Raw genomic sequence first — 18690 nt, 5'->3', positions numbered from 1 at the left:
GCCAAACATGATATCATTCATTTCAATGACTGCTTCACAGCCTGTGCCATATGGATCCTTCCCACCAACACCAGATTTTCTGAACTGTGCAGGTGGGAACTTCCCTGCAATACATCCTACTTTGCCATAACCCTCCTGGCCTCAGCCTTTGTTAGTCACTGCCCTCACCCATCCAGCCCCTTCCCTGTTCCCATTCCAGCACTACACAGCTGTCATTCCACCACCACACCCAGTCTTTTCATTTCTCTCCTTTTCTGCTACTTACTCCCTTCCACCCCCCCCTCCCCCCCCACTCCCCTGCCCCCTGTCTAACCTGCAGCACTGTCCACCAACCTCACCATACTAACCCTCCCCCTCCCTATCCCAACCTCCTCCTTATCCCCATCCAGTCACCACTCCCATCAAGCACTGTTGCTGCTGCTCACAGTGGGGTTTCAGTTGCCTGAGACTGCAGTTGAGTGTGTGAGTTGTGTTTGCATGTCTGCGACTCAGCATCTCCACTGTATGGTAAGTAGCAACTTTCCTTCTCATAATATTGTTACATTCCATCCTGGATTTTCCATTGTTTGATTAAATTTGATGGAATAGCTACATGCACAATGGACATTTAGACTACACAAAACAATCACATTGCATTTGACAATTGACATGAATGAGGTGATATCAGGTGCAGATTTCTTAAGACAGTTCAACCTCTCTCCTGACCCAGCAAACGGAAAAGTTCAGCACACTGGCACTGGAGAGCCAATGACAGACATAACTGGCAGACCATCTACACATACTTGCATGAGGTCTGCAGATTCCAGAGCATTTACTAATCATCAGCTAAAGACTATTTGGCATTCTTTGAAACTGAATTTGGATGCCATGAGTAAGAAGTCCAAAGACAAAAAAGAAGAGAAACAAAAATTATATGACAAAAACCAAGATTTACAATCCAAATTATCTTCCAAAATAAGAGTCTTGAATGCTGCCAAAATGTGAACAGGAAAACTGAAGAAGATAAGTGCTCATCCCAGAAAAATCTTCTGTGGGTCACTTGCAGAAGGAAGTTGTAACAAATGTAGTTGACATATGTGAACAATCAGTGCAGAATACAGGGTTATTACAAATGATTGAAGCGATTTCACAGCTCTACAATAACTTTATTATTTGAGATATTTTCACAATGCTTTGCACACTCATACAAAAACTCAAAAAGTTTTTTAGGCATTCACAAATGTTCGATATGTGCCCCTTTAGTGATTCGGCAGACATCAAGCCGATAATCAAGTTCCTCCCACACTCGGTGCAGCATGTCCCCATCAATGAGTTCGAAAGTATCGTTGATGCGAGCTCGCAGTTCTTGCACGTTTTTTGGTAGAGGAGGTTTAAACACTGAATCTTTCACATAACCCCACAGAAAGAAATCGCATGGGGTTAAGTCGGGAGAGCATGGAGGCCATGACATGAATTGCTGATCATGATCTCCACCATGACTGATCCATCGGTTTTCCAATCTCCTGTTTAAGAAATGCCGAACATCATGATGGAAGTGCGGTGGAGCACCATCCTGTTGAAAGGTGAAGTCAGCGCTGTCGGTCTTCAGTTGTGGCATGAGCCAATTTTCCAGCATGTCCAGATACACATGTCCTGTAACGTTTTTTTCGCAGAAGAAAAAGGGGCCATAAACTTTAAACGATGAGATTGCACAAAACACATTAACTTTTGGTGAATTGCGAATTTGCTGCACGAATGCGTGAGGATTCTCTACCGCCCAGATTCGCACATTGTGTCTGTTCACTTCACCATTAAGAAAAAATGTTGCTTCATCACTGAAAACAAGTTTCGCACTGAACGCATCCTCTTCCATGAGCTGTTGCAACCGCGCCGAAAATTCAAAGCGTTTGACTTTGTCATCGGGTGTCAGGGCTTGTAGCAATTGTAAACGGTAAGGCTTCTGCTTTAGCCTTTTCCGTAAGATTTTCCAAACCGTTGGCTGTGGTACGTTTAGCTCCCTGCTTGCTTTATTCGTCTACTTCCGCGGGCTACACGTGAAACTTGCCCACACGCGTTCAACTGTTTCTTCGCTCACTGCAGGCCGACCCGTTGATTTCCCCTTACAGAGGCATCCAGAAGCTTTAAACTGCGCGTACCATCGCGAATAGAGTTTTGTTGAAATTCGTCCTGAAGTGTCGTTGCACTGTTATGACTGACTGATGTGAGTGCATTTCAAGCACGACATACGCTTTCTCGGCTCGTGTCGCCATTTTGTCTCACTACGCTCTCGAGCGCTCTGGCGGCAGAAACCTGAAGTGCGGCTTCAGCCGAATAAAACTTTATGAATTTTTCTACGTATCTGTAGTGTGTCGTGACCATATGTCAATGAATGGAGCTACAGTGAATTTATGAAATTGCTTCAATCATTTGTAATAGCCCTGTACATCAGCTGAAATTCATGTGAGAAGAAGGAACCTAGTTTGGTCCAGCACAAGGCACAAACAACTAACAAGGAATCACACTATGTAATGCAGATCACCATCACAAATGCAAATAATAGTGTACATGCTATCATTTCCAATACTATTAGTAACTCTAATGTTACAAGGACAAAGAGATGCAAGACAACACCACAATCCAACATCAGTCACTATCATTGGAGGATGCCTAAAAAGTTCTACAGTGTCCGAGACAGTAAGATGCCAACCACAACCATCCTTCATTCTCAGGGTGGGTTCACAGGAACACCCCTCCTCCCCTCCTCCTTCCAGCCAAACTGTCTTTGTGCCTCTGTCAATGTCACATGGAACTGGAGGACACCAAACTTCCATCTTACCTGTGAGAAATGGTGCAGTAGGTTTCCTTTACAAGCCTCTAGCCACAAAAATTAGTCAGAAGTGGATGTTAAAGAAATGGTCCAGTTGTGCTCTGCTTTGTAGTCTGCCACAGCAAGGTTGGTCACACTCAGGCACAGTGGTTCTAATGCCATCACCAGCCTTTCCCAGGAGCACTCTGAACTGGAGGAGGAAAAGGAGGAGGAGGAGGAGGAGGACTTCACCTCCAAACAACAACTTCTTGTGTACAGTCATAGTGTACAGTTATCTTTGGCAGATATTCTTTGAGTTGAGATATATCTCTGGAGTTTTTCTCTACACAGTTTAGTTTGTTCTTTGGCTTTGGTGTGTGATAATGTATTCTGCATGTGTTTAGCAATATTACAAATAAAATACCATCAATCTTATTTTGCAGTCTGCTCAAGTGTCATTACTACAACCAACCTACCTGGGATCCCACCTGTATATTGAATACATGTTCTAAGGATCCAATGAAGTCTGCTACCCAGGCAAATATAAAATCCATCTCATAGCATTAATCTAGCTCTTCCTACCGTCTAAACTCTACAAAAGATATTATTGGTGTTAGTGGTGTAAGTGAAATACTAAGGACAAGATAAAAGTACCAATCTGGCATAAAGTTTTATTCTCTCAGGACATAGAATAGAGTAGTAGTTTATTACCTTATAACATACCATTTTAAACCATTGACTTAATGTACAGGAGACTCATCAAAACACAAAAACTGGTTTACAATTTTCCTAATAATACCAGTAATATAGCATACAGTACTGAATAATTACTTAATTAAGCACTTAATAATTTTTCTTCAAAAGTAACAAACTTTTAAAGATTAGCAGTCCTAAGCACTTTCTCCCTCTGCTCAAATTTTCAGGTTGTCGTTTATGAATTCTTCGACTGAATAGTAACGTTTCTGCACTAGTTTCTCATGTAAGGACTTTTCGGTGTTTCTAAATTTATGCTGACCAGTTCTCTTCCTTTCAATTTGTAATAAATTTTCATACCCATATAATGTGGAGTTTGAGCATAAAGTTTTAAATGGTGGGTGGGGAGCATAAAATTATTTTGATTTCTGGTGTTTTAATCATATTGAAAATGGTTTGCTACGAATAAATCAGGGTTGCTGTGTAAAAAGATAATCAGCTCATATATGTATAGTGAGGGAACATTTAATATACTTAGATTTTTTAGGAGTGGGTGACATGATTTACTTTGCCCTACATTGTGCATATTTCTAATGATGGTTTTATGAAGTTTTAGTATTCGATACATATGGTTTGAGTTACCCCAAAATATAATTCCACACCTTATTGCTGACTCAAAGTAGCTGTGATATACTACCTTCCTTATGCCCATACTGGTAGCATGAACAATATCCTCATTGCAAAGGCTAGGCTATTTAATTTATTTGCAAGGTACTGTATCTGTGATCCCCATGATAGATTTTTATCTAGTTGCAGTCCGAGGAATTTCACACAGCTACCTTCCTGCAAATCCTGGTTTCTGTGACTGACCTGAATATAATTTAATTTTGTTTGCTTTCTTTTAAACTGCATTAACTGAGTCTTTTCCATGTTTAATTTTAACTTGTTTAAATCAAACCAGCTCTCTAATTTTTCTAAAGTATGTGATACAGTTTGTGGAATTTGATCAGTACTGTTACGTTCAATGATTAAAGATGTGTCATCTGCAAATAAAACTGATAGACACTCAATATTAAGTGGCAGATCATTTGTGTAAAACAAAAACAGAATTGAACTTAAGACAGAACCTTGGGGTACTCCATGTGAAACCGTTTTCCGTTTTGAAGTATTTGTTCCTCTCTCTGATGTTATAACCACTCTTTGCTTTGTTTAGTTAGATAGGACTGAAACCATCTAATACTGTGTCCCTAATTCCATACTTTTGCAGTTTACAGAGTAGCAAGGAATGATTCACACTATCAAAGGCCTTTGATAAGTCACAAAAAATTCCTGTGGCATGCAGTGAGATGTCTAGTGATGAGCTAATTTTATCAACAAAATTATTTGTAGTAGATACTTAATGGTTTACCTTTCATGTTGGTGTGAAAAATTTAGTCTGAGAACTGCCACTAAGATGTGGCTAAGCTGTTCTGTGACATGTTCTTTGCTGGGGAATTATAATGCAATCTATTTATGCAATTATCTATGTAAAAGTGTTTCTATGAAGTTTTAAAACCAGGAGAGTGGTACTGGCAGATTTGAATTATGGCATGTGTGCCTGCTGCATACCTAGACAGCTGAGGCAGTACAAATGGCCCTAAAAAAAAAGGCAGTATCTAAGTTTGAATCTTGATTTGGCATATGGTTTTAATCCATCATGAAGATTCTTGCTTACTTACATTGGTAACCGAATAAACATTACATGATACATATTGTAAAAGGAGAGACAAAAGAAGATAAATTTCAAAAATTAGAATTCTTTAAGCAGAGAAAAAATTAGGCATACAATTCTTTTCTCTTCATTAATGCATAAAATTAGTAGCAGCGGCTAATTTTCATCTTCTTACATAGTGCATTCAGAAAGTTGCTGTGTACTGGTCTATGTATGTGGATTATGTTGGAAGTTTGAAGCAAAGTTCACAGTGATTTTTTTTTTATTTGTTCTGCTGTTGTGTAACATTTAAGTGTGTGGTTCATTTGATGAAAGCTATTAAATGTGATGTGTACTGCTTTGATGTTCAATTTGTTTTTAAATTATGGTGCTTTCAACTGAGGAACATATTTTTCTTGTTGAGCACATATTTCGAAAAGGTGATAAATAAAGGAGGCATTTGCTAAAAATTTACCAGAAACAGCTGTCCCTCATTGTAATGTGATTCATTGACTTACTGAGAAATTTGGAGAGAGAGTCTCAGTATTAGATATCAAATGAACTGGAAGATCACCTAAACTAAATGCCCATATAAAATAACAGCTGTGCAATAAATGAAAGGTGCAGATCATGAAGAGTGAATCTGTTACTGCAAATGGTTTACAAATGTCTTTAATTGAAAGGATTACCACCTTCTGTAAAGATGAGGGATGGTTACACCTCTCTGGTCATGTTAACACACGATTATAGCCAATGGAGAATCCTCATACGGTGCTTCAAATGCCATTGTGATTACCAGAAAACTGCAATATACAGATAGCACGCTATTGGACCTTTATTTTTTGAAGGAACCATGAACACTATTGTTTAAAGCTCCACAAGTTCATTGGCCAGCTAAAGGAAGATGAAATCAGCTACTTGTGGTTTCAATAAGATGGCACTACTGTACACACAGCTAACAACACTATGCATCTCTTCTATAGCCCCCACAATTGCCACATTGTACTCCACTGTTTCTTCTTTGGAGAGCAGCAGAAATTGTAGTGTGTTGCAGTCACCTATGCATGCTTTGTGGCTAAAAACTGAAATAATTGCATATATGAGAAGCATGTCACAATCAGATCTGCAGGAACTGTTTTTGAATAACATTAAGTGGGTTCAAGATTGCTTGGCCACCTGTTAACATCGTTTCCAATATATGACGTAACTACACAGCAGCTTTCTGAACACCCTGTATTTTTATTATCCAGAGACCCTTAGGGTACAGAGTCACTGCAGCTTCCATTTATTTAATTTAGTATGCTAGTGCAAGAGAAAACCAATTATGTAAATTGTCAAAATCCACTTACCACCAGTAGGACAGAAAGAATACAGATGGCAGTGTGAATGCTAATTGCAACATTCTCCAATCTGGTATGAGGTAAGCTAACAAAGCTGTCAGTACATATCCAAACGTGAAGAAAAACTGACATGCCACACCAGCAAAGAGCCGCCTAGATGGTCCAACCATTTCCATTGCTGCAATGTGAAAAATACTACAGTTTCTTGATATTAATAACATTTTTATTAGTACTAAAACTGACAGTACAGAAGGAATTATGAATAAAGATACAATACCAGACATACACAAAATTTAAAAAGTCCTGTATTTCCTTCTATAAATAAAACTTCTTACTTAACAAAATAAAAATTAATTTCAACTTGACAGACAAATCGTGGATCTTAGTTTGGGTCCATTCTTACGTATGTAAAAAAAAGCTGTATTATTACATTCACTTAATGTTTCTGAATCTCTATACTTTTTCTTTTTGTGTATACAGGCATAAAAAGTTATATCAAAAGGAATATTGCTATCATAGCTACATTTTTCTCTTCCTTTTTCCTGTAAAGGTAGCAATACATGATTCTGACAAAGAATTAACCCATTGCTTACGCAAATAAATATATTATGACAAATCTCAGTATATCATTTAAAATACTTTCATTGTAATACCATTCCATTATCTTTGATTTTATATTGCGAGCCTCTAGTTAGTAATTTTATTCTGGAAGACTTCATTTATTGTTGAAGATTAGAATTAGTGGACCCTTTATGCAAGATTTGGAATTTTTGTCCGAATTCTAAAGTTACGTGCTGGCAGGCAACATCGCCTAGTGCAGAGGAATAGTGTGCTCAAAACATTGCTGCATTGGGTTCATGCACTCTCCAACAATGAGAGTCTCAACCAATGTCTGAGATCTGTTTTCTGGAAGAATGGATACACACAGTGGCAGATTTGGAGTCACTGTGTCCTACTCTGACTGTAGAACTAGCAGAAACAAAAAAGAAACATCAAGAGAATGCAGTCATTACCATTCATTCCATTTTTTGGCACACTATTCGGAAAGATAGGACGAATTCATTCAAAATGGGAAATGAAGACTGTGCTCCATCCACCAGTTAAAAACATGGGCACTGCATAGTAGTGTCAAGAATGACATCACATTACAGAAGTCCGGTGTCTATCAGATCCTCTGCCAATAACGTATGACATAAGCAGCTCAGACAGTGCACACTGGTAAGGGTTGTTGCTGACAACACCTACAGCACACAAAACTGCAGCCTCCTAACAAGTCGATAGTTGTGGAACATTGCCTAATGGAATTTCAGAATTACATGGAATGGATTGCCACAATACAACAGTTCTGACACACATATAATGTCTGGGACAGTTCATTAAAGAAATTTATTGAGATTCAAGTATGGGAACTGATAATCAATCTTGACAGCACTAACATCCTTAGCAAGGCCTGGGAACTGCACTTAACCTGATTAAAAAGATGAAGAAGATAATGAACTGACATTGTGGGCAGGTGGAGCAACAGCAAAATCAAAAGCGCAGATGTTGGCAGCACGCTCCCTGGTCATGTGAGTGACAAGTTTGGAGGGGCGGAAGGAGGCACGGGGAGGGGGGAAGAGAGAAAAGTGCACTGTACCAGGTCATAAGTGGTCAGTTCATCAGCGTACCTAATGATGGCAAAGCGGTTGCTTGTCATAAAATTGTACCTGTTGGACACACGCATCTGAATGTTCAACTGTAAACTATTTTGTCAGTGTTTCAAATATGTAAAAATCTTGCACACTTATGTTTAAATGACCCAGTAATCTTCATAGATGTAAGGGTTTATCAAAATCCATTGAGAGTTTGCTATTCACTGACCACCCTCTCAACTTTTTTTGAATTTCATTTCTTACTTAATATTATAAAATTTGCATGCTGTCGACCTCTCTTTGATACTGCTCATAAATAATGAGTTCTCTTGCTGAAATACAACAATGGAAGGAGGAAACCATTCAATTTATTATAAAATTCTTGAGGGATCAACATTAGCATAAGCAAGATTTTATGTGCTTATTGAAATATATGATGAGCTGTTACTCTTATTTCTTCCATTATTCGTATTCCACTCAGGCCTGTCCATCATCATATTGAATTCTATTTGTAGTTAATTCATGAATCTTCAGGGAACATTTTTCCCAAAAACTAGGGCACACTTAGTTTTCAAATTTGTAGTCTATTCTTATGAATGGTACATACCAATAACATAGCCAATTAAGAAAACTCCTGAAGCAGTCATGCCAACAACCAGTCTGAATATCATGAAGAAAATATACTGTGGTGAAACAGATACCAGTATTCCACCAAGAATCTGTAGCACCAAAGCAATAATAAATATCGGTTTTCGTCCATATCTGAAACAAAAAATGCAATTAAATGGCATTAATATCACTATCCTTCATGAAATTACATCTACATTCATTAGCGAGATGTTTCTTACCTATCAGAAAGGAAACCAAATCCAAACGAGCCTATCATGTCACCAAGCATAAACATTGAGTCTGCTGTGGCACGTAGCCAGGCACTGTCACATACTAAGTCCCACTGAAAAGCAAGAAAACATTTTTGTCAGATACCATCCTTCATAATTACACCACAGGACCTTATCAAAATTCAATTGTCTATTGACCAAAAAATATCAAAGGCAATTACAGACATTATGTCTGAAGTTATTTTGCACTAATCTGAACTTAGTTATAAAGTTCTTTGACAGAAATCTTTGTCCATTTAGAAACACTTCTTATTTAAGAACAATGTGATCAACTCTTGTTTGTATAGGGACTTTTCATGTTATTTGAACAAGAACTGATTGGAATATGAGAAACAACATCAAACACCACCTCACATTATATGAAAATGACAACTATTCATTCAATGACTGTTCTGCAGATGTAAAATACAGTGAAGATAATTGAAAATTATGAGTGATGGAAAATCTGAGATGATTTGATCCAGACAGCTGCTGCAAATTCTGAACTGTGCTTGACCCAACCACACAGGGAAAAAAAAACCACACACACAGACAGACACACACAAATGATTGATTTGTGTGTAATAATGGAATTAATTCAATGAGAAATGTGTTGCAGGTGAAATGATAATGGCCTCACATAACGTTGGCAAGAAATCAAATCCAAGCCCTAATTTCTTGTATTTAACATACTCTTCAAAGGAAAGATGGAACATTAATGTTTAATGTCTCATTAATGAGGAGATCATTAGAGACAGAGTACTTATTGAAGTTGGATAAGGATGGGGCATGAAATCAGCTGCATCTTTTTCAAAGGAATCATCCCAGAATTTTTCTTAATTGGTTATAAGAAACCATCTGTATGGCTATTAGCTCTGCTCCTCTGAAATGCGAGTCCAGTGCCTTGAGCACTGTGCCATCCCACTAGCCTCTGTCTTCCAAGTCAGCTTTGCAAATTATCTAGAACTATTTATCAGAGAGAGCATGAGAGTCAACAGCTTCAGTTAAAAATGTCAAATTATAATGAAGCCATGTCTGTGGTTCCTGGAATCCTTTTTTTCCAAATTAGTAGAAATAGTAAATTTAATTCAATGATCATATCTTCTCATGCTTACTGTTATTCAAAGTTTGCCAGATATTTCCTGTGTGGTGCATCAATTGAATGGTCATCATTCTTCTATTCTGGTAATTAACAATTTCAGTTTATTTGATCTGTAAGCCATCTTTTTTTCTATCAATGGCCAATATTCTGTTGCAATAAATTGGTTATTTCTGCTTGAGAGTTGTCCTTTCTCTTTCTTCACAGTTTTGTCTACCTTCCCTTCTTCAGTGAACTGTGTGTTATTGTAGTTATATTTTCGTTTAAACTTGGAATGATATACTTGGAGGATTAAAAGTTGTACTTTGCTTCAAAGTGCTGATATTCCTCAACTTTTTACAGTATTTCACTTGTTATTTTGAAGAATGAACCAAATATTATTCTTACCAGATCGACGACCGCCACCACCATCATAATAGAATTTTCATTGTTTGGAGCTCACAATATGGTTTGTGATACTTTACTGAATCATAGTTTCACCTGTCTTTTGTCTGCCTGCTTAGCTGGGTGGTAACATGCTCGCTTCCCATGCAAGTGGGCCCGGGTTCGATTCCCAGCCAGGTTGGAGATTTTCTCCACTTGGGGACTGGGTGTTGTGTTGTCCTCATCATCATTTCATCCTCATCACCAGTGCACAAGTCATCCAATATGGCGTCAAATGAAATAAGACTTGAACTTGGCAGCCAAACTTCCCCGAATTGGGGCCTACTAGCCATTGATTCCATGTGCTCATTTCCATTTTACCTGTCTTTTTGTGATATCTGTTTCATCCACATGCATTAGCTAGTTCTGACCATTTCCTGCAGTAAGACGGATAGCATATTTATTAATTTAAAATATTAATCACTGCCCACTCATTTCATAATGGTACATTCTATACCTCTCTAACTTTCATTTCCGTTTCATACAACAACATTCCAGCCTTAAATGACTTAAATCTCGCCTTAAAAAACCCCCATTTTTTTCAGCTGCTTCATTTATTCTCTTTTTTCCACATTATCTTACTAATGAAATAACCAATGAATGAACATTAAAATTATATTGTGTCATGAAAATAATTACACCAGTATAGTCAAGGTGGACAGCAATAATGTTTGACAGATAGTTAAACTTCTTTAAGAACAATGGTGCAGGATTATTTCCAATTGTACTTTCTCAATCAGGGACTGACAAATGCAGAATATCTGCAAGACCAAGAAAATGTACAGACATTAACAGAGTGTCAAACTACTGGCTGCAGGACGGCTTTGTAGTATCAATTGCTTTCAATGTGTCTGTGATGAAAAATGACAGTACTTGAGAATGATACAAAATAGTACTCCATACTATAGCACCAGGCTGTCAAGTTATACATGATATGTGACAAAAAACTGTTAATCTTCTTGCTACCTCCATACATGGACCTACTGATCACCATCCAAAAGTCAAAGGGGTACTCCTCACTAGCCCTGCATGGCTTTGTGGCCATAAAGCATGCAGCTAGTCATGATAAATCTGCTTACAGTACTACAACTTGCAGCATAGTGCATGGAGGGTATTAATGTTCATTGAATGGCAGTGCTTGGGTCAAACAGTGTTGAGGTCCTCCCTTTGAACATTTCATAATGGTTTTCAAGTCCCTACATTTTTTACTGTATGTGTGTATGCCTTCCTCTGTTCATCACTACATACTGTGGTAATGTATAGGGTGCCTCACGAAAGACACCCAAGAGGGTACAGCGGGTCATGTGGGGCATTTGCCAGTTGTAGCCACTATGTATGCAGTTTGTCACTATGCATAGTTCTCTTTTGAATTTTTTTGTCAAGGTTAATTGCTTAAAATATTGTTGCTAGATGTCATTATTGCAACTGCACTGAGTCTGGGGCTTCCCTCCACATACGTCACTTGGCCCAATCGGACATCAACAACCCACACACGTTTTCTATATTGTGCAACTGAGTGTTTTGGCGGTTTGTTTTCAGTTTCCTGTCGAGTTTCCATTTGGTATGGTATACACAAAGGATCAATGAGTGTTTTTTTGTGTTGAACTATGCAAAAACAGAATTATATGTGGAATGTCAGCTTGAATTCATACGAAAATTTCCTAGTGTGCATGTTCCCAATGATTCGATGATATGCATATTAGTGAAGAAATTTCAAGAGACTGGATCTGTATTACATAAATGAAGGCCTAGAGACCCTAGTGTTTTATCCAAAAATAAATTAGACAACATTGTGTGGGGGGCCTTAGAAAGAAGTCCAAGAAAATCTCTGCACTGTTTGACACTTCAGACTGCTATGTCAAGGGCATCTGCTCACAGAGCTGTGCACAAACAAACTGAGACCATACAAAATAATGGTAGTGCATCAACCAAAGAACTCAGATACTGCTGCTCAACATTGTTATTGCAACTGGCTGTTACAGTCTGTGCACGAAGGGGAAGTTGATCCTGAGACGCTTTTTTTCTGATTAAGAATGGTTGCATTTGTCATGGTATGTAAATTCTCAGAACAATAAATGTTGGAGCTCCAAAAATCCTCACAAATTACATCAAAAACTTCTGAATGATGTGAAAACAGGAGTGTTGTGTGCAATTAATGCAAGACAAATTATTGGACAAATTATATTCTGACAGGTAAGTGAACAATATACTGCATCTTTTTTTTCCCCCTTGAGAACTAACATCAAACAAAAAGATGTACAGTTATTTCGTGAAGGACAAGGCAAGACCACACATTGCCAATGCTTCTGTGACAGGAATAGGAACTGTTTTTGATGATAAGGTAATTGACTGGTTGCCTCACATTCTACAGATCTAAATCCTCATTCTCTTAATCCGTGTGGTTTTTATCTTTTGGGAATGTTAAAAGACAAGGTGGATGAAAGCAATCCCCACCCACTTGAAGAGTTGGAAGACAGGGTTTGGCTAGTCATTTCCCAGATTTTGGCAACCAAAATTCGTCGAGTGTTTGCTAATGTGTTCAGGAGATGTCAGACTGCTCTTGCCACAGAGGGACATCATTCTGAGCACCTGATGTAAACAAACATAAGCTTAAGTTAATAAGATGGAACGTTGTTTACACTTCACTTCATTCAGTAGAAGTGCATGCGCAGCCATCTACCGGCAGATTTGGGTCCGAGAGTCAGGCGGTCAGCAGGTGCGGTAGCAGCAGCCAGTGGCTGTGCCATGTGACTTGCAGACCCCTCCCAGGCATCTTTCGTGAGACACCCTGTATGTGTAACTGGTGTGACAATCTAGCCCAAGTCCAACATCTTGGAACCATATGAGGTGATTATTTTAAAACATGTCTAATTGATTGAATTCCTTATTAACCTTCTGAAGCATAATGCACTGCATATTTTCATTAGCAATACAGTAATGGGTATTGCAACAGCGATCTTAAATTTATAACAACCAGCAAGTCCAGAAATAAGCTATTTTGCTTTAAAAACCACATGTGCACCTGGTTGGTTACACAGAATCATGTCAAGTCTGCTAATATGGAATTTATTCCCATGTATGAAACATTCCAATTGACCCATCTGATATGCTACTACTTTACTCTACTAAGTCAACTATACATAACTATGTTCAGAATTCAGTGGGACTATTTATCATTCTGGCTTTCTATTTAAAACAATTAATTCCATAGGGTGTATCTAATATCAATTTATCTATCATTTTCTTCAAATTTTCGTATTTTTATCAGTTATACAGCAAATAATGACTACAAGCATTTGATAGGATCCTTACTGTTGACAATTCCTTCTCAGTTCAATGGTTGGAGAACTTTTTGAATCTACTGAATAATGTTCCACAATTATTCAACTATGGCTGAGATTAAAACAAGATAAATTTATCAAAATACACTCCTGAATTTCAATGCCAAAGTTATCAAAGGCTTGTCAACAATTTGTGACTTATCTAAACCATTACCTATTGCCGAAAATTGGCAACACTCTACAATGGCTTTGTGAACAGAGGAAACTGTTGACTGACACTGATAGCGGCTTATGAATTCAGAAACATACTTCTGAAGTGTGAAGTCTGAGCAGAAAGAACGTAGTTATAGGCCTGTGCTTCCATAAATAACCAAACAAAATTGTAAAAAAAAAAAAGAAGGAAATGAAGAGAAATAATGAGAAGTTGGAAAATCAATGAAAAAATGTCAATACAACAGTGACAAACAGGAGTTTTATGCAACTGTTTGATGACAACGAAAATGAAAATGAGACCAAGAACAAATGTGCCAGTCTAGCTGACATGTGATACAGTTTTACACTGAATGAAAAACAGTTTTTAAGTGTTTTGTTTATACCTGTCCAATATAAAGTTTAGCTTATATGAACACTAGTCTTCCAAGAAAATGAAGCTTTCAATTCTATACTGAAATTATACATAAAGCTTTACTTCTCAGTGCTCAATATTTGTTTTCACAGCACTTCAAAACAAATTATTACCATTAGACAAGTTATGAAATTATAAAATTTCTTCATTTGTGGAATATTAAATACTCAATTGTCTTATTTTTTCTTTTTTTTTTTTTTAAATAAAAGAATTCAATATTTGAACTGAATAGTGATTCTTGAAAGTGAAAGTTTTCATCTCATATAATTGTTTTTTGTATGTTATATAATGATTTTGAAAGTAAAATTTTTGAGTTGATATAATTGTTTTTGAATGTTATATTCTTTTAGACATTGTATGCACAAATTATCCTGTGATTGCAAACAGCATTAAACCCCATAAAATATTTAGGCAAACATAGTGACTGCATGTGATGAAGAACAAGAAAAGGACATTGTGCATACATGTCTAAAAGTGAGAGACTTTGCTCCTCGATCACCTCCACAATCGTGCTGCTCTTGTAAATGCTGTGGTCGTAGACCCAGGAATCGCATCTCACACTGCGGTTGGCAGGAATATTTGAGCTGAAATATTCCGCACTGAAGTTGGCATCAAGCCTCCTGCATGAGGACCACGCTTGTTGCTCACTGTCCCAAGGGTAGCTCATGTTTATTACGCCTTGAGGTAACTGATATGTAGCTGTTTCATTTTCAAAAGGCAACTGACATCTGAATAGAAACAACAACCCTTTATGTACAAATGCTTATCAAAGCTATGGAAAATATTTGATGTTTATAATTAGCACATATGGCTAATTGGTGATGGATTTATAAGATGTAATCTGTAGGTCTGAAGAAGCCAATCTGTTGATGACAAACAGGTTTAAAATTTAAATTGCTAACATACTTAATTGTTCCATTATCAGTTGCCTCTCACAGTATGCTAGAAAATATTCCTGTTAACTGAAGACATAAATATTCCAGTAACATAACACAAGAAGTGTGGAGGCCTCTGAAAACATCTGTATTTGTGTACTTATATTGTATGTCTTATTATTTTTATGTGTAAAGCATCACATCTGAAGACCAAAATCAATCCTTATTTAACTATGGTTAGATCATTCCTGCGATACTCAGAAGCTATATGTTATATTGGTGTGAATAAGCCTTGAAAAAAAAATTACACATACTTAAAACAAAGAGATGTTAAAATATTGTATTTAGACAAGCATGGGATGAAGAAAAACAAAACATAGCATTCAGGCATAGTGTTGTCCTCAGCACTTACAACACAAATTTTTATTATACATGTCCACCTGTATGCAATATAAGTTAAATTTGACTGAAAAATGAAATATAACTTAGAAACAGACTTTGAATGTTGTCCTTTGCCTGACATTCTGAAAGCATTGTACAGAGTTCTAAGAAAGCAGTGGGAATAATGTGAAGTATTTTGCTTAAAAGAACAGGAAGCTGGACACCAGAAACTTTTGCCTCAGATCTGAAATAGTTTCCATGTACTACATATTAAATTATAAAGTGAACAAATGTGAACAACACTGAAACCACAGCAATTTATAGAAAACATACTGAATCTCAGAATTAATGACTTAACTTCAATTTAGATTAATAAGGGACAATTTTTATGTATATAAGCAACACTGCTGCAGAGAAACAGTCACATGCAGAGAAGAAAATCAAATTAAGTCACTCATATAAATTTCTATTACAATGGTGTATTCTTGTAACAGTTTTGAAGTAAGTTCTCTGAAAGCACACACAAAGCATTTATTATGGTATGTGTAGAAATGTTATGAAGACACCTGCTATCAAATGCCATTGCATGCACAATAAAAGACTAATATGTTACCCCCACACAAAGCAGCTTGGCAACAATTGGTTTGGACATTTGTGAAGCAGAATAACTCAGAAGACTGCAGTAATCAACAGTGCCAATGCAACACACAACACAGATGAGCAACATAATTAAACAAAATGCATCTTTCTGTACCAATTTTCACTGTGAGTTAGCTGAATGTAACCAGTAGTACATAAAAATATCAAAATTCCTCTCTTCTATAAACAGAAACAAGCCTGATGTTTTCCTGGATTAAGGGCATAAGATAATTCATTCCTTTGTAAATGTTAGTGGGTGCTGTTGTACAATTAAGAAATCACACACTATTAAAAACAACAGAACAAACATATTAAATAAAAACCTTTAAAGAAAAATCACATATAACAGCCTGCAAACACAAAACCCTAAATTATTCATAGTAGGGTAGAAATCCAGTGGAATGCTGCAAGGCTGAATAAAAATCAAATACCACATATGTCCAACATGAAGCATGCACTTCCAGTTAAATAATTACTGCCATACAGTAAATATCAACTGTTTCAGGCACTGGAAAGGTAATGCAGGTAACTTCTTGTGATATGTTTTCCCAGATAGTAGTTCTGAAAATGTGGAAGTATATACATGCATATACAGTGCTTTGCTCCATATTAATAATCAGAAATTCTCACAGAGAAAAATTCTGTTCTACAAATGATTTTTCTGGAAATAAAACAAAAAAGTAATGCAGAACATTGAACTGCTTTGTATTAAATAAATCACCTTTAATATTATTCTGATAGAATTTATTCCTTGCTCTCTTTCAAAAATTAAGAAACTATTAACAAAAGAACAAATAAATGTAATACTATCTGATGAGCTGCAGCAAAGTCATGCATTGTTTCTAATTGTAATAATGATTAAATAAGCAGCTGAAATACAACTTTTTCTTACAACAGGGAGTATTCAATTCAATTTTAGAATTTTTATATTTATTTAGTTCAAGGAGCAGCAAACATCCTAAAACAGTTCACACACATATTCATACATGTTTGTGTCAAAAATTGATAGTGAAGCTTTTTTCACAAATTGACAGACCATTGTAGTGTATGTTGAAATGTCTTCCATACAGAAACCTTAATTTGATTAAGTCGCATTTAGTTAGTAGGGCATGTTATTTAAAACAGAAATATGAAGTTGTACATTACCAGCCCAAGAGGGTGGAACATTTTGTTCAATAATGTGAGCCATATCATGGCCAATAGTTTGTTGATGTGATTAGTAATTTTGCTAAGTACATCTACTTAAACTCTTGATAGTATAAGTTTCTATTTGAGACTGCTGTATTGCACACATGTATACACAGTCCCAGAAAACAGAAATCTTTTAAAGCTCGAACTCGAAATGATGTGACAATCTCTAACAGTTTCCTTTTTTTATTTATTTTATTTTTAATGTTCCATTACAGTCAATATACTTTTATTTGTCTACATATGTGTATCAGATTTTCTGGTTCTTTGATTTGTAAATTTGCAATCATTAATTGTATTAACAAAATCATAGTGTTCATAGCAGTACTATAATAAGGAAAATAAAATGTGTGAATTAAACTTATAATGAAAAATTACTGTGATATTCAACATCATCCCTATTAACAATGACTAAGATGGAGGACTTAAAAGGCAGTCTGGACATCAGTCATAGTGAACAAAAGAATAAATATATTTATTCATTCAGGTTCTGTCAGTGCAGTTTCCAATGAATGTGGATATGAGAAATGAAATTTCTCAATGTAAAGCTTAAAAGCAAAATGGACCAACCAATGAAACATAGCTTTCACAAGAGTAAAACAAGTGTTGAGTAAAAACAATGAAAAAGAAGTCATGGTTAGTTAAGACATGTGAGATAGATCAATGATTAAATGAAATAAAATTTGGGCTGATTTTCTGAGAATCTAGAAGAGCAACAACTGAAAAGCTGAATCAACATGTGAGGAATAGCTATATCTCCAGATATTATGATTAGTTCTGATGTTGTATTGATGCTATATTTACTTGCACCAGTAACACCTGCTAACTTGCAATTAATGTTACTTATTGCTTCTGCTGTGATATTTATAAAAATATGGAGAGTATGTCTCAGAAATGTTTCAGTTTAAACTTGAAACTGGAGGCAACAGTTTTCTACAAAAATGCATTAAAGTGTAAATTTCAGGGTATTACACGTTTTTCTTCACAGTGACTAAATGGACAGATTACCACTGTCAATTATTTTACCCAGACTTAGTTACCTAAATCATGAATTCTTATTCAGATACTTTTAATTGAATGAAAAATCCCACGAGACTATTTTCATACAAAATGGCTGAAATTAGCAGTCACAGCAAAAAAAACATAATAAAGTTTGAATTTA

The 18690-nt window shown here is 36.4% G+C and overlaps 1 protein-coding gene across 3 annotated transcripts in view; it reads right to left on the bottom strand.

Annotated features, from left to right (window-relative positions):
* LOC126180896 (organic cation transporter protein-like) overlaps positions 1–18690 on the bottom strand; it is a 432242-nt gene that overhangs the window by 18569 nt on the left and 394983 nt on the right. For all 3 annotated transcript variants that reach the window (XM_049924729.1, XM_049924730.1, XM_049924728.1), the window contains 4 exons: positions 14945–15173; positions 8988–9091; positions 8747–8901; positions 6518–6686 (listed from right to left, as the gene is read on the bottom strand). In XM_049924729.1, the coding sequence (XP_049780686.1) occupies positions 6518–6686; positions 8747–8901; positions 8988–9091; positions 14945–15173 (657 nt within the window). The remainder of the gene's footprint in view (positions 1–6517; positions 6687–8746; positions 8902–8987; positions 9092–14944; positions 15174–18690) is intronic.

Source organism: Schistocerca cancellata, chromosome 1, assembly GCF_023864275.1.
Source record: "Schistocerca cancellata isolate TAMUIC-IGC-003103 chromosome 1, iqSchCanc2.1, whole genome shotgun sequence".
Taxonomy (NCBI): Eukaryota; Metazoa; Arthropoda; class Insecta; order Orthoptera; family Acrididae; genus Schistocerca; species Schistocerca cancellata.
Note: the sequence above shows the minus strand (reverse complement) of the source record. Positions and strands in the feature narration are given on the sequence as shown.